Genomic DNA, 20,458 nt, shown 5'->3' with positions numbered 1-20,458 from the left:
AGTCACCAGCGTCCTCTACTCAAGAGGGATGTGGACCCTCAGTTGTTGATTATATTCAAGGGTTGCATTGAGAGATGTGAAGAGCATTAGTGGAGTTTGGAGAACAAGATTTAGCTGTATTCCTATAGAAAGGAGAAGTGTGACAAGCGGCTGCCTGTTGTATTCCTGCTTCTATTTCTATCACTTCTAAGGTTTTCCAAGAATATACTGTAAGGAAAAGGTAATGAAAGCTCATTACAATTAATCTTTTGCTACATTAACTCTTCATGAAGGCTAACAATGATGTAGAGAATGCACATTCATATCTGGACCAACTTTGTGCAATGAGGCAGCTGTATCTCTGTTGCTTGCTGACACTGGCTGTGGTTTTTAACAGTCAAGGCAGCTATGTGACCTAGAAACTTGCAATGGGATGCCCCAAAGGAAAATGCTCACGGATACATGACGTGACTCTCAGTTAACTTCATTCACTACTGTTCCAGTTCAAGGACAGCTACGACAATGGTTACAGTATCGATCCAAGCAATCCTGCTAGTTTGTGTCTCTCCTCACAGCTCACCAAGACCTTGCACCGATGTGGTAAAATGCCTGGATGAGAGGAGCTCCAACAACCTTCAAGAAGCTCAACTCCATCCAAGACAAAATAGCCCAGACTGGTACCCTATCCACCACGTCCTCCACTCTGCTATAAATTGCAGCAGCTTGCCAATCTTCCTTCACCAGTTCTTCCACATTCCCGATCTTTGTCACACACAGGAATGTGGAAAGCCATTCAGTGTGGCTTCCCAATTACAGACCACCCTGATTTGGAAAATATCAGCATTCCTTCATTACTGCCGGGTTCAAATCTTTGAACTCCCTTTCCAGCTTCTTTAGAGTAGACCCAGTCAACAAAGCTGCTCTTCACTCTTCTTCTCAGGAGTGAACAGGAATTGGCTGCAACAGCAAAGCCCATGTCCCATAAGTAAATCATAGAAGTTTCTTTGCTTTGAAACAACTTTTAAGATTTTAAGATCAGCTTTATTTGTCACGCGCACTAAACATACAATGGAATGTGTAATTTGTGACAAAAACGAGTGCACCCTGAGGATGTACTGGGGGAAGCCGCAAGTGTTGGTGCAAACATAGCATGCCCACAACTCACTAACCCTAACCCATATATCTTTGTAATGTAGGAGGAAACCGAGGTAACAGGAGGAAACCTATATGGTCACGGGGAGAGCATAGAAGTCCTTACAGACAATGGTGGGAACAGAACTCTGAACATTAGCACTGTAAAGGCGTTACACTAGTGTCATGGTCCGGATTGGGGTCCCTTTAAATTTACCTTGTTTATGTTACGATCCAGACCGTTGATTCCCTGTTTTCCTGTGTCCCTCGACTTTGGTGATTAGAGGCAATTAACGCTTGGCTGAACCGGTAGTTTATAGTCTCTGGTTTTCAGCCATTCAGCGCGGGAGCGCCTGCAAAGTCTGCAAAGTCACGGCGTGCCAATGTCATCTGCCGGAGCAAGTCTTGTCTCCGCCCAAAGCGAGTGCGGGTAATTCGCCTTTCCTCATCGGAGCAAGCCAGTCCAGTTACCTCGCCGAAGCGAGCCTGCAAAGTTTCCTCACCAAGGTGGGTCCGTCAGTTAACCCGCCGGAGAGAATCAAGAGCCGCTGTCTACTGTTCCCGGGCTGAGTCGAGAGCTCGGCACTACCCGGAGGCTCCAAGTACCACGGCCTGGCTCCGGCGGCATCCAAGTACCACGTCCAAGTCCTGGCTCTGGTGGCGTTCAAGTACCATGTCATGTCCTGGTCCTGGTGGCGTTCAAGTACCATGTCTAGTCCTTGCCCTGGCGGCGTTCTAGTACCATGTCTAGTCCTGGCCCTGGCAGCTTCCAGTTCTGAGTCTAGTCCTGGCCCCGGCAGTCTGTGATTCTTGTCCTACCCACTTGTCTGAATCCCTTCTCTGCCCCTCTCGCCTCTAGCCCTCGTCTGCAGCCCCCACCTGTACTTCGGTCTAGTTCCATCGCCGGAGCTAGATAGGTACTGTCTGGTGTTCATTCGTGTTGGTCTTGTCTTGTCTTGTCCTCGCCTCCATGGGGTAAGTCTGGCCGTCTTGCCGTTGCCCCGCAGGGGGTCATGTCTTGTTGTGTCTTGTCCTCGCCTCCATGGGGTAAGTCTGGCCGTCTTGCCGTTGCCCCGCAGGGGGTCATGTCTTGTCGTGTCTTGTCCTCGCTTCCATGGGGTAAGTCAGGCCGTCTTGCCGTTGCCCCGCGGAGTGTCATGAGTCCCGGCCCTATGTCCTGTACCCAAGGAGTGGTCCCAGCTCTCTGTTCTGTGTGTGAGTCCTGGCCCTATGTCCTGTACCCAAGGAGGGGGTCCTGACTCTGTGTTCTGTGTATGCGTCTATGGTTCCATGTACCTGCCCTTCCAAGGCCGAGGCTCTCTTTTCCATGTTCCTCCTCTCCCTAGTCCATGTCATGTCCATGCCTGGTTCTGGGGTCTGTGCCCGAGGCAAGACCCAGGTATTGGGTCCTTGCCCAGTCCCTGGCTCGGAGTCCATACCCTAGCCACTTCATGTCTCCTCTAGTTCTGGGATCCAATTCCCAGTCCTAGCCCAGACCCCGAGTCCCAGCCTAGTAGTAGTCCTGAGTCCTTGTCCAGTTCGCTACTCCTGCTCCTGCCTAGCTCTCCTGATATCAAACAATAAACTAAATTTAATTAACCTCACAAGATGTGTCTTGCATTTGGGTCCACCCTTGCTCCCTATGCCCCCGCCATTGTAACAGAACGCTCTCACCAAACATGGACCCAGCAGACACAAACTGTTTTTTCCAAACTCTTTTCAGCCTGAAAGTCAAGGTGTTGTTGTTCTGTTTTGCCCACCGGCCAAATCCCCCCCACCTACCCGGGTCATCGATAATACAGGCAAATCTGTTGGTCGCCTGGAGGCTCCCATTGGGAGTGGGGTACTGTCATGGTCCGGATCGAGGTCCCTTTAAATTTACCTTGTATATGTTACGATCCAGACCGTTGATTCCCTGTTTTCCCGTGTCCCTCGACTTTGGTGATTAGAGGCAATTAACGCTCGGCTGAACCGGTAGTTTATAGTCTCCGGCTTTCAGCCGTTTGGTGCGGGAGCGCCTGCAAAGTCACGGCGTGCCAATGTTATCTGGCTGGAGCAAGTCTTGTCTCCGTCCGAAGTGAGTGCCGGTAATTCGCCTTTCCTCACCAGAGCAACCCTGTCCAGTTACCTCGCCGAAGCGAGCCTGCAAAGTTTCCTCATCAAGGTGGGTCCATCATTTAACCCGCCAGAGAGAATCAAGAGCCGCTGTCTACTGTTCCTGGGCCAAGTCGAGAGCTCGGCACTACCCGGAGGCTCCAAGTACCACGTCCTGGCCCTGGTGGCATCCAAGTACCATGTCAAGTCCTGGTCCTGGTGGCGTTCAAGTACCATGTCAAGTCCTGGCCCTGGTGGCGTTCAAGTACCATGTCAAGTTCTGGACCTGGTGGTCTGTGATTCCTGTCCTACCCCCTTGTTGAATCCCTTCTCTGCCCCTCTTGCCTCTGGCCCTCGTCTGCAGCCCCCACCTGCACTTTGGTCTAGTTCCATCACTGGAGCTAGATAGGTACTGTCTGATATTCATTCATGTTGGTCTTGTCTTGCCTTGTCCTTGCCTCTGTGGGGTAAGTCTGGCTGTCTTGCTGTTGCCCCATGGGGAGTCATGTCTTGTCCTTGCCTCCATGGGGTAAGTCTGGCTGTCTTGCTGTTGCCCCATGGGGAGTCATGTCTTGTCTTGTCCTGTCCTTGCCTCTGTGGGGTAAGTCAGTATGTCTTGCTGTTGCCCCACAGGGAGTTGTCTTGTCTTGTCCTTGCCTCTGTGGGGTAAGTCAGGCCTTCTTGCTGTTGCCCCATGGAGGGTCATGAGTCCTGGCCTGATGTCCTGTACCCAAGGAGGGGTCCCGACTCTGTGTTCTGTGTATGTGTCCATGGTTCCATGTACCTGCTCTTCTGAGACTGAGGCTCTGTGTTCCCATGTTCCTCCTCTCCCTAGCCCATGTCATGTCCATGCCTGGTTCTGGGGTCTGAGCCCGAGGCAAGATCCAGGTACTGGGTCCTTGCCCAGTCTCGGGCTCGGTGTCCATACCCTAGCCACTTCATGTCTCCTCTAGTTCTGGGATCCAATTCTGAGTCCTAGCCCAGACCCCGAGTCCCAGCCTAGTAGTAGTCCTGAGTCCTTGTCCAGTTTGCTACTCCTGCTTCTGCCTAGCTCTCCTGATATCAAACAATAAACTAAATTTAATTAACCTCACAAGATGTGTCTTGCATTTGGGTCCATCCTTGCTCCCAATGGCTCGCCATTGTGACAACTAGTCGCTATGCTAATGTGTGGCCCACTCTTTTAAAGTGATTCAAAAATTTTCCTCAGGAAACCATTTCAGTTCATAACAAGAAAATGATAGAACAATCTCAGCACAGGGAAGGGACTGGGGATGAGCTGTGGGACAGATTCTAATGGGGCTTCAGCCATGAAATAATACAAATACTTTGGTCACTTGCACACTGAAGGCTAAGCCTTTGATCACAGTCCATTATGCAGTAAAAGTGGTCAAATGCATTTAATAATTTTCACCTTGGTGTCAGTAATGGCATAATTCCTGTCATATTGGTACAGTGATGATAGACTATTTGTTTCTGAGGGTGGGAATGTGGACGCAGTGAAGTTTATTTCTGTTTCAGCACGCAGAATAGTGAAGTCCTTATGAATCTAGTTCTGATATTTCTGCATCTGTAATGTGACTTCCAATTAATTCTATGCATTGCAATAATTTATGGTAGAGTTTTCTTTCTATTGTCAAAATTCACATGTCCATGATGCCAAGTGACATTATGCCCTGGTTACTGTCTTGCCTCTGTCAGGGTCCATCTACAACTGTACAGACCCTTGGTGAGACTTGGAGCATTGTGTACAGTTTTGGTCTCCCTACCTAAGAAAGATTATGTTTCCCATAAGAGTACAACAAAGACTTAGCAGACATGGTGAGTTTATATTTGAGGAGATGTTGAGTAGATAGCCTGTGGTGCCATGAAGAATGAGCGATGATGTCATTGAAGGCAATTTCTTTTTAATGGGCCTCAACAGGAAGGGACCAGGCTTCCCCTGCATGAATGTGTAGATCAGGTTTATAGATTCAGGTTAAGGTGAAGGCCTACGGGTGCCACGGTAGCGTTATCAGTTAGCAGATGCTATTATGTCACGGGGCATCTGAATTCCGAATTCAATTCAGGCATCCTTTGGAAGCAAGTTTGTACGTCCCTTCCCGTGAGTGACCGTGTGGGTTGCCCCTTGGTGCTCCAGTTTCAGAGTAAGTAAAGTAAAATTTATTATCAGAGTACATACATGTCACAACATACAACCCCGAGATTCTTTTTTTCTCCTCCCACAGTCCAAAGATGTACCGGCTAACAGTAAATTGTCCAGTGAGTTGCTGGGAGGCGGGACGAGAAGGGTTGGAAGGGCCTGTTCCCGGCTGTCTCTGAATAAAATAAATTATTACAATTTAGGACTGAAATGAGGAGATTTCTTCCTGAAATGGTGAGGTGAAGCTTAGGAGGGTTGCAGGGGCTCAGCCTTTTAGTTTATTCAGAACAGAGACTGGCAGATTGCTTGGGATTAGGGGATTACAGGGATAATGCAGGAAAATGGAGCTGAGATGAGAGATCAAACTCGGGGATCGCGGTAACATTCATGGTGTTATTCTGCAACAGTAAACCCCACTCACACAGCCCTTTCAGTAGAGGAATGTTATCAACCACCTTTGTCCAAAGGGGCAGTAAAAACAGAATCTTTCTTCTGACTGAAACAGGGATACAGTACAAACATTCTGTAGTAATGTACTATGGCCGGCCTCGCTTCAAGTAAATCTGTCCCGCTGCCTATCCATGCATTATCAGTGTCCTTGCACTTTTCGACCTGTTGTGTAACCCGGCCGCCAGTCAGGTTCAGAGAGGCTGATAACTGATTTGTGAAATGTGTAAGTAAACCAAGGCCGTTTTAGGGCGCAGGCCTCCGCTCGCAGTCCTGAGGGAGCTCCATCCACGACTCCAGACAATGGTGTTTCTGCTCACCGGTTCTGACAGCCAGGCGAGTGAGAACGACCTCTGTCACCTGCCTCGCCGTGTTCGACACCGAACAGGGCAATAAAACCTCGGTATTTGCCCAAAACAGAGACAGACTTGATTGTGCATGGGGCTCCCATAAATACACAGACCGCCCCAAAAAAAGTATGAATACGTAGTTCCGAATCTCTGTAAAATCCATAAGGAATAAACGGATCTTGCAGGAGTGTTTTGCATTTACGTAGAAATACATAGACTTGGGCCAACTCTGTTTAAAATTAAAATAAAACACATAACATTCTGGGGGGGGGGTGCTCGGGGAGTATCTGTAGAAAGAGAGACAGTCAATGTTTCGAATTTCCGACTCGACATCTCAAGCTCGGTTTTGCTGTGCGGCGCAATGTTGTGAACCTTGGTACAAGCGGGATGTTTGCACAGTGTCCTTGCATTGGGAGGCCGGTTGCAGCTTGGCCGGGTGTGTTACGTGCTCCCGAGTAAGTAAGGGGTAACACTCAAGACAGCTCTCGATGTTGCTCGGTCCGGCGCTGGCTACAAACATGTTTCCGCTGAGACAGTTGAGCCCCGTGTTATTCCTCCTGGCCGGCGCCTCGCTCTCCTGCCACCCGGGACCACCGGCTTCATCCATGAACATCACCGGCATTGTGTGCAGGTTTTCCAAGGAAGCCGCGCTGATATGTAAGTTCTGGGAAAGGAATCAGAACCGGCGACTTCCCATCCGCACCTAACGCGTCCTCCGATGCTGCACGGTGTGCGCGTTTTCTGGGTATCACAAGGGGACTGACGGATTAAAACGGGGTTGCCAACGAGAAACCTCCGAAGGTGCCTCCTAGTTTAGGACTGAATTTGACGAATTTCAACAAATTTTAAGCAGTATACTGGAGAATTGTAATCTGCTTCCACCCGAGACTTGGAAGTACTAGCTTAAATTCACTAAATACCGAACGCATTTGGGAAACGGTTTGGAAACAACTTAAAAACAATTAAGTAAAATTTAATAAAATAAATAAACTTAATAAAATAAAATTTAAAATTATATCCCCAGAAACTTACTTCATCTGTGTTTAAGTTCATATTTCAAGGTTTGCTCCCTCACTGAATCTCCCTTCAAGCTGCGTAGTTTGGGAGCGTTACGGACCTGTGTGGTTTATTGCTGCGAGAAATGATGCCAAATATCAACTCTCTGGATAATCGCAGCACTGTCTTTCAGCCGCTTTAAACCCGGGTCGGTTTAGTTTACCTGCTCCACAGATACGGAGAGAATAGACCACAGGCACCGATTCCGAGCAATTTAACCAAGCGGGTTTATTTCATGTTTTCTAGTCAACCAGGAGACCAGTGATGTTATCCAGGCGACGTTCCGGCACGCTTCGTTCCCCGATATGGCTGGAGAAAAATCGATTCTGATGCTGGGCACCATTTCATATGTTTTAAAAAAGTAAGCACTCCAAGGTTCTCCTTTGACGAGGAAGGATACCATTTTTGTTTTGGAGGGTTGGGGTGTGGGGGCTGCGGGGAACTGGCATCAAAGAGGAAGTGGGCTCTGAGGCTGAGCAGTCGCAGGTTTGAAGGGCCGAGTGGCCTACTCCTACTCCGATTTCCCAATGCTCCAAAAACCTTTGCGCGTGTCTCCCGTGTGGGACCAGAAAGCACATTTCTGACCAATCGTGTCATATGGTGCCCAGATTGAGAACCTCCTGATGCAAAACAAGAATTAGTATTGGAATCTCATTTCATCAGCAGCTCTTTAGCGAGTCTTATGCCTTCCTCCCCTCAGGTACACATTTAGTGATATTATGTGGTGCACGGTGATGGCCTTTATGTTTACCAACAGAAATTGCTGATAAAAGGGTTACCTACAACCTGTGTTTTTCACTCACAATAACACAAGGGATAAAGCTGTCTGTCAGTAGCAAAGAGACTGAATTAAAGATCATGAAATATAGGAGCCACTTGGCCCATGGCGTCTGCTCATCCTTCCGTCATGGCTGATTTATTATTCCACTCAACCCCATTCTCCAGCTTTCTCCCTGTAACCTTTGACGCCCTTAATAATCCATCAACCTCCACCTTAAATATACTGTACCCAGTGATGCGGCCCCCACAGCACTCTGTGGTAATAAATTCCACAGATTCACCACCTTCTGGCGAAAGAAATTTCTCCTAATCTTTGCTCTAAAGAGGCGTCCTTGTATACTGAAGCTGTGTCCTCTGGTCCTCGGCTCCCCATCCGGCCGCTGACACTTCACCCTGCGGCCTCTGTCAGACCTGTCTTTTCTGATGTTTCTCTTCTGCCGGCAAAGACTTCCAGCAAAATTAGCAGTATCACTTTGTTGTGTATAATGCTGCAATCAGTGGCTCTTTAATGAGCCTTCACACCAGTATGGTTTAAGGCCACGTGCCACAAGGATTAGTCAGCGGGCAAATCAATTGTTACTAGCCATAAATTGTGGTAATGTAACTTGATAAAGTCTCTAATGTGTTTCCAAAAATTATCATTAGAGTTTGATATACTGTTAATAAAATGATATTTCTCTTCGGTTTAAGTTTGCAGATAATGAATATGTCTGTGGAAAGTAGTGATGTAGAACTTAGTAATGAAAAAGGAATCCTAATCTCGATTGAAAATGTGGCTGCCACCATCAAGGGAAACATGAACTACGCATATTCCAACTGGCTGCAAGTATTCCCTTTTAATTAAACTATCTTTGTGTTTCGATTGTTAATATTTGTAGAACAATTTGTTAATGCACATAATTTTTCTCTTGGATGCGGAACAAATGAGTATTACTTCTACAAAAGTGCAGGCAGTGTGGTCACGTGATTAAAATCTTTTGTCCTGTGCACGTAGATGAACGATAGAAAGTTGTCAAATGCAGAAATGCAAATTTACCAGTCAGCAAGGCTGACTCTTTACAGGCAATCAGTAATGCCCCAAATGTGGGACGAGTACATCTTAGATCTAAGTATACAAAGATGGAACATATTCAAGCTGCCTTTGTTTTTCCAATTTTAATAGTCATACTCTGATTGTAAAACTTAAACTGCATGCTGTTCTGGCGTCCCATTTCTCAAATTGCAGCCAGTTTTAACAGTGGATAGCTCAGACTTTATGTGCCTATTGATTGAGGTCACTGCCAAGTTCGTGGGATTTCTGCTCAAGACAGGCATTTAAACGTTTATTTTGGATCTGAGGATCAGCTCGTGGCCGATTTCTGCTCCTCTGCTCCAATTAGCTGTAGCAAGTACAGTACTTTATTAAGGATTATGTGTTTAAAATGTTGATTTGAGCACGTCAGCTTGTTTCTACATTAAGAAATCCTGAAAGGAAGGGTGAAAGTAATGCAAGAGTAATGATATGACAATAAAAATCTTGCACTTCTAAAGCTCGCTATTGGGGGTTGGAAGGGTGTTAGAGGTAAGGGAGCCATTTCACATTTTTGGAAAAAACACTGAATGCTCCCTGCCCCAATAGGTGTTGCAGTACACTAAGCGGTTGACGGTTGATATGTACTGAGTTCACTGAGGCTCCATTCCTCTATAACTCAGCATTGTGTTCACCAGAGCAACACACATGGGAATGTGACTATGGGACAGTGTTTAAATAAATCAATTTCTTCCTTACCTCTGTCCTCAGGTTACAGCTAAATCACTCACTGGATTTTGAAATTCAGTCCCAGACTGATGTTGATCTTGCTCTGACTTTGGGTAGGTGTGATGTAATATCCTTTAAAATATTAGTTTAAACTCACTTTGTTATATAAATAATTACCAAATTCCAGTTCTGTATAATTGTGAAACAAATGTGTTTTACTTCTGTTTTCCAGGTGTGTTTACCAGCTTGATCCTAAATTTTTTTCTTCACAGGGTGCTCTTCTTATTCATTGATTTTAGTTAATGACATTAATTTCTTTATTATTGTCATAAATTCTGAGGGATAGTAAAAACTTTATTCTGCATGCATCGTGCATTGAAGTAAGTACAAGGCAAAACAGTAACAGAATGCAGAATAAAGTGTTACAGTTATTGAGTAAGTGCAGTGCAGATGGACCATAGGGCAAGACCATAATAGAACATAGGACACTACAGCACAATACAGGCCTTTCGGCCCATGATGTTGTGCCGACCTTTTAACCTACTGTAAAATCAATCTATCCCTTCCCTCCCACATAGCCCTCCACTTTGCTATCAACCATGTGCCCATCTAAGAGTATCTTAAATGCCCTGAATGGTTCAGCTTCTACTGCCACCCTGGCAGTTTGTTCTACATACCCACCACCCTGTGTGCAAAAAAAGTACCCCTGACGTCCTCCTTGTACTTTTCCCCAATCACCTTGTACTTTTCCCCAGTCACCTTAAAATAACACCCCCTGTCATTAGCCATTTCCATAATTTCCTCATGCCATAATAAGGTAGACTGTGAGGTGAACAGTCCATCTCATAGTTTTAAAGGTCCATTCAATAGTCATGTAACAGTGGGATCGAAGCTGTCCTTAAGCTAGGTGGAAGCTGCTTTTAGGTTTTCATAACTTCTGTCGAATGGTAGGGGGAGAAGAGAGAATGTCTGGTGTGGGTGGAGTCTTTGATTATGTTTGCTTTATTAAGGCAGTGTGAAGTGTAGACAGGGCTCATGGAGAGGAGACCGTTTTCTGTGATGTTCTGAACTGTGTCCAGAACTCTGCAGTTTCTTACAGGTTATGTGCAGAGCAATTGCTATACCAAGCTGTGATGTATCCAGGTAGGATGCTTTATATTTCTCAGCCCAAGACGAGGAACATGAATTTCTCAGCCCAAGACGAGGAAGATGAATTTCTCAGCCCAAGATCAGGAACATGAATTTCTCAGTCCAAGACTTGGAACTTGAATTTCTCAGCCCAAGATCAGGAAGATGAATTTCTTGGGCCAAGATCAGGAACATGATTTTCTCAGTCCAAGACCAGGAACATAAGTTTCTCAGCCCAAGATCAGGAACATGAATTTCTCAGCCCAAGACCAGGAACATGAATTTCTCAGCCCAAGACTAGGAACATGAATTTCTCAGCCCAAGACCAGGAACATGAATTTCTCAGCCCAAGACTAGGAACATGAATTTCTCAGCCCAAGACTTGGAACATGAATTTCTCAGCCCAAGACCAGGAAGATGAATTTCTCAGCTCAAGACGAGGAAGGTGAATTTCTCAGCCCAAGACTTGGAACGTGAATTTCTCAGCCCAAGACTTGGAACATGAATTTCTCAGCCCAAGACTTGGAACTTGAATTTCTCAGCCCAAGATCAGGAAGATGAATTTCTTGGCCCAAGATCAGGAACATGATGTTCTCAGCCCAAGAACAGGAACATAATTTTCTCAGTCCAAGACCAGGAACATAAGTTTCTCAGCCCAAGATCAGGAACATGAATTTCTCAGCCCAAAATGAGGAAGATGAATTTCTCAGCTCAAGACGAGGAAGGTGAATTTCTCAGCCCAAGATCAGGAAGATGAATTTCTCAGCCCAAGATCAGGAAGATGAATTTCTCAGCCCAAGACTTGGAACATGAATTTCTCAGTCCAAGACGAGGAAGATGAATTTCTCAGCTCAAGACGAGGAAGGTGAATTTCTCAGCCCAAGATCAGGAAGATGAATTTCTCAGCCCAAGACCTGGAACATGAATTTCTCAGCCCAGGACGAGGAAGATGAATTTCTCAGCTCAAGACCAGGAACATGAATTCCTCAGCCAACGATCAGGAACATGAATTTCTCAGCCGAAGACCAGGAACATGAATTTCTCAGCCCAAGACTTGGAAGATGAATTTCTCAGCCCAAGACCAGGAACATGAATTTCTCAGCCCAAGACCAGGAACATGAATTTCTCAGCCCAAGACCAGGAATGTGAATTTCTCAGCCCTTCATTCATGTACTTGCATTCTACTGAGCCTTTATGATATCCGCTGGGCCTGGAATTAGGTCAGGACTGTTGGGCTCCTCCTGGCTCTGGAGGTGTGAAGCCAGGCCAATCTGTTGTAAGGTCTGTGGCAATAGAGAGGCTGAAATTGGTGGAGAGCCATGCAGTCACAATATTTGGGTAAAGATCTGGAGAGGAGGGTGAAAGTCTGGAACTCGCTGTGCAGGATAGCGCCATACACAAAGTTAGAAGCCTTTGCATGAAATAGTATGTACTGCAGCTTTATAACACAGCAGGATAGTGAAGGAATCTGGAGAAGGAGAAATAGATCTGAAGGCTCTAAGGGAGAGTTAGAGTTGGAGGTTTGAAGATAGCATGTCCCACTATAGTTTGGAAGGTGGTGCGGTGCAGCCTGTGGGCACAGACTTCACCTGAAGTGCCAAAAGAGAGCTGGGTCTGGGGTAGGATGGAGATGGATTGTTAGATGGAACTCAGGATGAGTTGGAGGATCTGAGTTGTGGATATACTGACGTTCTATGGTGAACATGGTGTGGGAGCATGTGAAGAGGGCATGAAGGCACTCTTTAAACATAACTTGACAAGAATCACAATTGTGGCAGTGAGCCAGTAGCTATTTCCTTTTTGGGAGGAGAGTTGTGGAGTTAGTCTATCTCATGGTGAGGCTTCTTATTTTGTGTGTGACACACAGTCTGGGAATGTGATTATTTATCTTGACATTATTAACTCATTGGGTACAAGTCATTAATAAATAACAATGATAAACAGTTGCTTGAAAGGTAATTTGAAAGCATCCTGCTTTTGTTGCTTGTTGCATGCTGTTTTGTTGCGCTCTGTGTTGTTCTGCCGAGCATTGTAGACATGCTGAATGTGTGGCGATGATCCAAGGCTGCCCTCAGCACATCCTTTGGTTGTGCTGGTTGTTCACAGCATGTTTCAACGTAGGTCTGACATATAAATCAACCTGAATCTGAATCTGGATCTGCTCCCTGGGTTACATTGAGTACAAGCATTGCGCTGGGATTTCACTTTGGCGGGAGATTCAATAGCTAAAAATCTCAAGTAGGAAACCATTCTACTCTGATTCAATTGTAGCTGAGGGTGGAATGAGGGGCAGACACCAATCAATTCCCAGAACCCAGGAGGCCTAATTGACCCTTTCAATAACCCAGCAACTGCCACTTCAACACTGATTTGTAGTTAACTACAGATGACCGGGTTTCCTTGGGCTTGTCAGCAGGTGAAAAGATGCCTTCCAGCAGCAGGGGAAGGCATCCTTACTCCAGTGCCAGTAGTCATGCTCCGGACATTGGTCCTGGGGTTTAGTCTGTCTCCCCATCTCCCCTGCACATTAACTTGTGCAAGGTAGAATTTCATCCTGCCCACTAACACTCTACACTGAGTAACAGCAACAACCCCACTGAGCAGCAGATGTAACTCGCATGCTGTAAGACAACTTAGTTGGTGCAAATGCATCCCCTGCCACCCACCACCATCAATCCATCATCCCGTCATCTAGCTCCCCAAATCCCATTACTTTGTGCATCCATCTCACATTCAAGTTCCATGCCCCAAAAGTCTTCCATTAGGAATACTGCAGGGTATTCCTTAATCCGGTACTGGGTGGCTTCCTGTTACCAATTCCACCTCCCCTTCACCTCAGAAGCAATACAGGCTCAGGATTCTGACTAACCTATAGATGCTTTCATCTGTGAACTGTTCATTGTGAAAGTTTATTGGAAAAGAATTTGGTATTAAATTTTAAAGAAGCTCCTTAATGTCAACGTGCATGAAACAGCACATCTTACATCTTCACCATCATTCTGGGAGATTTTAACCAGGCCAGCCTGAAAAAAATTACTAAATAATTGCCATCAACAAATCACCTGAAGAAACAACACACTGGACCACTGCTACACCACCATAAAGAATGCCTACCATGCTATTCCACACCTCATTTTGGGAAGTCTGATCACCTGGCTGTACTTCTACTCCCTGAGCATAGGCAGAGACTGAAGACTGCAGCACCAGTAGTGAGGACCAAGAAGGTATGGACAGGGGAAGCACAGGAGCACCTACAGGACTGCTTTGAATTGGTGGACTGGACTGTTTTCAGGGATTCATCTTCGAACCTGGATAAATATGCTGCAGTTGTTACTGACTTCATTAAAACCTGTGTGGATGAGTGTGTGCCTACAAAGACTTACTGCACATTCCCAAACCAAAAGCTGTGGATGAACCAGGAGGTACATCGTCTGCTAAAGGCTAGATCTGTGGCATTCAAGCCTGGCGACCCAGGCCTGTACCAGAAAACTAGGTATGACTTGCAGAGGGCTATTTCAAGGGCAAAGAGACAATTTGGAATGAGGTTGGAACAGACATTGGATGCATGACAACTCTGGCAGGGTTTGCAAGACATTACTTCCTGCAAAGCGAAACCGAATAGCATGAGTGGCAGTGATGTTTCAGCACCTTCCATGCAGGCTTTGAAAAGGAGACTATTACTACAGCTATGAAGAACCTGGCTGCACACAGTGACCTGGTGATCTCTGTCTTGGAAGCTGATGTCAGGCTGTTTTTATGGAGGGTGAACCCTCGCGAGGCAGAAGGTCCCGATAGAGTACCTGGTTAGGCTCTGAAAACTTGTACCAACCAACTAGCAGGAGTGTTCAAGGACATTTTCAACCTCTCACTGCCAGGGGTGGAAGTTCCTACTTGCTTCAAAAAGGCAACAATTATACCAGTGCCTAAGAAGAATAATGTGAGCTGCCTTAATGACTGTTGCCCGGTAGCACTCACATCAACAGTGATGAAATGCTTTGAGAGGTTGGTCATGGCTAGAATGAACTCCTGCCTCAGCAAGGACCTGGACCGACTGCAGTCTGCCTATTGCCACAATAGGTCTACGGAAGACACAATCTCAACAGCTCTTCACACAACTTTAGACCACCTGGACAACGCAACACCTATGTCAGGATGCTGTTCATTGACTGTAGCTCAGTGTTTAACACCATCATTTCCACAGTGCTGATCGATAAGCTGCAGAACCTGGGCCTCTGTACTTCCCTGTTCAATTGGATCCTCAGCTTCCTAACTGGAAGACCACAATCAATGTGGATTGGTGATAATATCTCCTCCTCACAGACAATCAACACTGGCACACCTCAGGGGTGTGTGCTTAGCCTACTGCTCTACTCTCTCTACACCTATGACTGTGTGGCTAGGGTAGCTCAAATAAGTTTGCTGATGATACAACCATCGTTGGTAGAATCTTAGATGCAGATGAGAGGGTGTACAGGAGCGAGATATACCAGCTATTGAGTGGTGTTGCAGCAACAACCTAGCACTCAATGTCAGTAAGATGAAAGAGCTGATTGTGGATTTCAGGAAGGGTAAGTCGAGGGAACATGAACCAATCCTCACAGAGGGATCAGAAGTGGAGAGAGTGAGCAGCTTCAAGCTCCTGGATGTCAAGATCTCTAGGGATCTAACCTGGTCCCAACATATTGATGCAGCTATAAAGAAGACAAGGCAGTGGCTATATTTCATTTAGAGTTTGAAGAGATTTAGTTTGTCAACTAAATCAGTCAAAAACTTCTATAGATGTACTGTGGAGAGCATTCTGACAGGCTGCATCACTGTCAGGTATGGGTAGGGGGCTACTGCACAGGACTGAAAGAAGCTGCAAAAAGCTGTAATATTAGTCAGCTCCATCTTGGGTACTGGTCTTCACAGTACCCAGGACATCTTCAAGGAGCGGAGCCTCAAGAAGGCGACGTCCAATATTAAGGAACCCTATCAACCAGGACATGCCCTTTTCTCACCGTTACCGTCAGGGAGGAGGTACAGAAGCCTGAAGGCACACACTCAGTGATTCAGGAACAGCTTCTTCCTCTCTGCCATCCGATTCCTAAATGGACATTGAACCCATGAACACTACCTCACTTTTTAAAAAATATATATTATTTCTGTTTTTGCACTATTTTTAATCCATTCAATATAAATATATATAATTACTGTAATTTATTTATGTATTTATTTTTCTTTCTATATTATCATGAATTGCATTGAACTGCTGCTGCTAAGTGAACAAATTTCATGACATACTGGTAATAATAAACCTGATTCTGATTCAAGAATCACAACAAACTGGATTTATTGCTGATAATATAATTAACCATGCCCCATCTGGTCCCCTTCACCACCTCTGTTCTTTCCCCTTTAACAGGGTGTGACAATGGGAGAATAGAGGTGACCATCTCAGATTGCCTGCTGAATTTTGATAAGCTATCTCTGCAACTACAAAAACTGAGCAAGTAAGTTGAAGATTCCATTCTAAAGCAAAGTTCTAAAAAAAAATGTTTTTCCTCGGTTTTAAAAGAATACAGAATCCCTAAAATTGACATACAATGTACTGAGAACCTTTCTTCTCGATACTCAGTACATCTGATCTAATCTTAACTTTTTCATTATGCTGATTGTGGTGACAATATCACTCAATGAATCAAATTAACCAAAGACAGGGAATATTTTCAGCCTGACACACACAAAATACTGGAGGAGCTTAGCAGGTCAGGTGCCATCTATGGAAATGAATAAACAGGTGTCGTTTTGGATCGAGACCCTTCACCAGAACTGGAGAAGAAGGGGGGTGGTGCCAGAATTAGAAGGTAGGGGGGTGGGGAAGGATGACAAGCTAGAAGGTGATTGGTGAATCCAGTTGGATGGCGGAGGGGGGAATGAAGTTATGAAGCTGGGAGGTGATGAATGGGAAAGGCAAAGGATTGGAGAAGAAGGAAGCTGATAGGGACAGAGAGTAGAGAAAGGGAAGGAGGAGGGGACCCAGGGGGAGGTGAGGAGAAGAGGTAAGAGGCCAGAGTGAGGAAATGAAGAGGGAAGGGGGAGGGGGAAAATTATCAGAAGTTGGAGGAATCGATGTTCATGCCATCAGTTTGGAGACTACCTAATAATTTCAGCGGTCATTTTGCCACTGAGAATCAATGATAGTACTGCCTGTTTGATATCTACGAGCCATGTTTTTATTTGTTCCTGTCAGGTACAGCTGAACAACATAGGTGATACCGTTCCACTGAATGTAAAGTGATCACAAGAGTTTGAAATGAAAGTGGGTAACACTCTCAAGACAATTACATTTTAATTAAGTGTTGGTTCAAAATCAACTTTGTTTGACACAGGCCCTGTCCTCAAAGCTGCTGATACTCCTGGACAAAATGAAAAGATTTCACAGTTTGCTCTACTGAGAGAATAGTAAACTGTAAGTGTGTAGAGTCTGTTGGTGTGGCCAAGTACATCTCGAATGCCTTATTTAAGTTTGGTGATGACAGCAGTGTTGTTGAAGTGGCAAGGAATCAACATACAGGAAGGAGATTATAACATTGGTTGCGTGCTGCCACAACAGCGACCTCTCACTTGGTGTCAGCAAAACTAAAGAGCTGACTTTCTACTACAAGAGGAAGATGCCAGTGGTCCATGAGCCAGTTTTCACTGGGGATGGAGCTGGAGTGGGTCAGTCACGTTAACTTCCTTAGTTTTCAGATGATCTATTCTGGGATCAGCACATAAGTGTCATCACAAAGAAAGGCATGACAGGCCTCTACGTTCTTAGAAGTTTGCATGGATTTAGCACATCACCATAAACTTCCATGGATGCTGAGTGGAGTGTATCCTAACTGGCTGCAAACACAGTCTTGTCTGGAATGGGAAAAGCTACAGAAAGTGAAAGCCCTCTCCACCATTCAGTACATTTACATGGAGCGCTGCCGTAAGAAAGCAGCTTCCATCATCAAAAGCCCCCACAGTCCGGGCCATTCCCCTCTTCTCACTACTACCATTGAGCAGGAGGTAGAGAAGCCTTAGATCCCACACTGCCGGGTTCAGAAACGGTTATTACCCTACAACCATCTGGCACCTGAACTGGCATGGGTAACTGTGTTCACCACTACTCTGAACTGATTCCAAGTTCTAGACTCTCTCTTTCAAGGACTCTTTACAACTCATGTTCTCAATATTTTTTTGGTTGTTCATTGGACTTCTTATGTTTATGTATATTTTTTTTGTAAAATTCCTATTTTTCTTGCAAATGCCTGCAGTATAATGCATCTTAAGGCAGTATATGGGAACATATAGATATTTTGATAATGAATTTACTTTGAACTTTGAATCGAGTTTAAGAAACTCTTCCAATTTTGCTCATTATTTGAGATGTGATACATCAATTTACTAAGAAATCCACTGGTGTAACCAATGAAGCTATTGATTGGTTCAGTATAAATTATTTAAATGTTTCAATGAACTTAAGCTACTGTGAATCCATTGATTTATTCCCCTGATGAAACCATTTTAGCTACATCACTTTGAAATATATTTTTGAATAAATTGAGAAATACCTTATAATGAAAGGAAAAGAAGTGGGTAATACTGTACTGCATTTCTCAATTATGCTATTTCATTATATTTGTGATTATGCAAAACAATTTTAGTGGGAGTAACAAGTGTAATTTAATGTGTGCATTTTCAAATGTGTTTTTGATGCAATTTCCATCCTGCATCCAAAGTTTTAGTTTTAAAGTCTTTAAGGCACAGAATGACCTAGTGCAGGAGGACCTCCAGCCAAATGTGTCTGTGAAAGTCTGATCTAGTTAGTCTTACTCTTTTTTCCAAATCCCTGCAGATATCTTTTGAACATTAATCCAATTCTCTTTTTAAATTGATAAAGAGTGAGGAGTCCAAATAATCTCTTCCACTCTTGAGTCAAGGCTTACGGCATTAAAATCAGTATTTTCATCTCTCCATTTCAACCTGCTCCAGATTGCCCGATTTTTTTATTTTCAAGAAGAGTAGCTTGAGTTATAAACGGTGACTGAAATTCTGGCATCTGGGATTTCAGAGCAGAATAGAACAAGACATCTCAATATCAAAATCAAAGTAAATGTAGTATCAAAGTAGATGGATGTCACCATTTACTACACTGAGATTCATTGTCTTGTAGACTTGTACAGGAAAATAAAGACATGCAATAGAATTTATGAAAGCTATACATAAGCAAAGACTGATAAAACAATACATGTGCAAAAGAAGACAAATTGTGTAAATAAAAACATAAATAATACAGAGATCATGAATTGCAGAGTCCTTGAAAGTGAGTCTGTAGGTTATGGAATCAGTTCAGTGTTGAGGTGAGCGAAGTTAACCACGCTGGTTCAGGAGCCTGATAGTTGTCGGGTAATAACTGTTCCTGAACCTGGTGGTGTGGGACCTAAGGCTCCTGAACCTTCTTCTCAGTGGTAGAAGCGAGAAGAGAGCATGGCCTGGATAGTGAGGAGAGAGGGGGTTCTTTCTTGCATCAATATTCTGTATTCATTATTCAGGGATAATGAAGGCCTTGTAGCACTTTCCTGTGTTAACGTGTACCACTAGCATACTAACAACAGAACCCATGGGCATAGAGGGACATACGGGAATAAGAACTTTCCAACTTTGGAAAAACACAAGAGTGCTTTGTTAAGATTATGGAGAGATGGTATCCCCAAGCATCCTTAACCCCACATTTTACATGCTTTTTTGGGTTGCTTTTAACAGGTCACTGCTCACTCCCATCTTATGCAGCCCCTTGTTATTTGATTGGGTGATCAGGCCCAGTCCTGGGCTAGGTAACATTTTGTGGAGGTGAACAGTTGAAAGTAGAAGTTACTAAATAGAGTGATGGGGTCTAATTGGGAGGACACAGACAGGACACACATTTCTGGAGAGTTCTCAGCCATGACTGCTCCTGTTATATTTTCCCTGCACCCTGAATCCAATCAATGCTGATTTTTGCATCCCAGTCACCGAGCAATTTCTGATGCAAATGGAGCTTCAGCCAAAATCAGTCTGCAGTGAAGGCTCAGTGGTCAGAGCTCTGAGTCTGCGAGTCTCTGCGAATCTACTGGGGAAGTCAGAGACCTGGTGTGGTGAGTGAGCTGACAGCTGAAGACCGTCTATCCTGGGGTTGGAGGATTGCGTATGATAATGGAAGGGTGGGGGGCAACAGGGCTTCATTTACTGTTGTTGTTTTGTTGCTAGTTGTCTTTTGTTTTGTTGTCTTCTGTGTTGTACCGAGGACTGTGGGCATGTTATGGTGGTGCTGGAATGTGTAGCCACACTTGTGGGCTGCCCCCAGCACATCCTTAGGTGTGTTGGTTGTTAATGCAAATGAGGCATTTCACAGTACGTTTCAATATGCATATGATAAATAAATCCAAATCTTGAATCTGGAATCTATTTGATATATCGTGACTGCCTGTAGCTTCTTGTTTCTACAGGTGTGTGAAGGAAATGGTAGTGCAGGTTTCCATTATAGGACCAGAAATCCGGAGAATTTATTCAACTCTTACTAATGTATTGTGAGATTTAATTCAATTTAGAAAAGAAAAACCT

The 20,458-nt window shown here is 44.8% G+C and overlaps 1 protein-coding gene and 1 long non-coding RNA gene across 5 annotated transcripts in view; one reads left to right on the top strand and one right to left on the bottom strand.

The window, feature by feature from the left end:
* The window catches only part of LOC134356126 (uncharacterized), a 58,853-nt gene that overhangs the window by 16,288 nt on the left and 22,107 nt on the right, over positions 1–20,458 (bottom strand). The gene's annotated exons all lie outside the window — the stretch shown is intronic.
* Positions 6,584–20,458, top strand: part of cetp (cholesteryl ester transfer protein, plasma) — a 43,271-nt gene continuing 29,396 nt past the window's right edge. For all 4 annotated transcript variants that reach the window (XM_063066751.1, XM_063066753.1, XM_063066752.1 and 1 more), the window contains exons 1-5: positions 6,584–6,801; positions 7,447–7,561; positions 8,671–8,802; positions 9,761–9,831; positions 16,251–16,338. In XM_063066751.1, coding sequence (XP_062922821.1) covers positions 6,633–6,801; positions 7,447–7,561; positions 8,671–8,802; positions 9,761–9,831; positions 16,251–16,338 — 575 coding nt within the window. In that variant the 5' untranslated portion in view covers positions 6,584–6,632. The remainder of the gene's footprint in view (positions 6,802–7,446; positions 7,562–8,670; positions 8,803–9,760; positions 9,832–16,250; positions 16,339–20,458) is intronic.

Source organism: Mobula hypostoma, chromosome 14, assembly GCF_963921235.1.
Source record: "Mobula hypostoma chromosome 14, sMobHyp1.1, whole genome shotgun sequence".
NCBI classification, from domain to species: Eukaryota; Metazoa; Chordata; class Chondrichthyes; order Myliobatiformes; family Myliobatidae; genus Mobula; species Mobula hypostoma.
The sequence above is the reverse complement of the archived record's forward strand: the minus strand, read 5'-3'. Positions and strand labels throughout refer to the sequence as shown.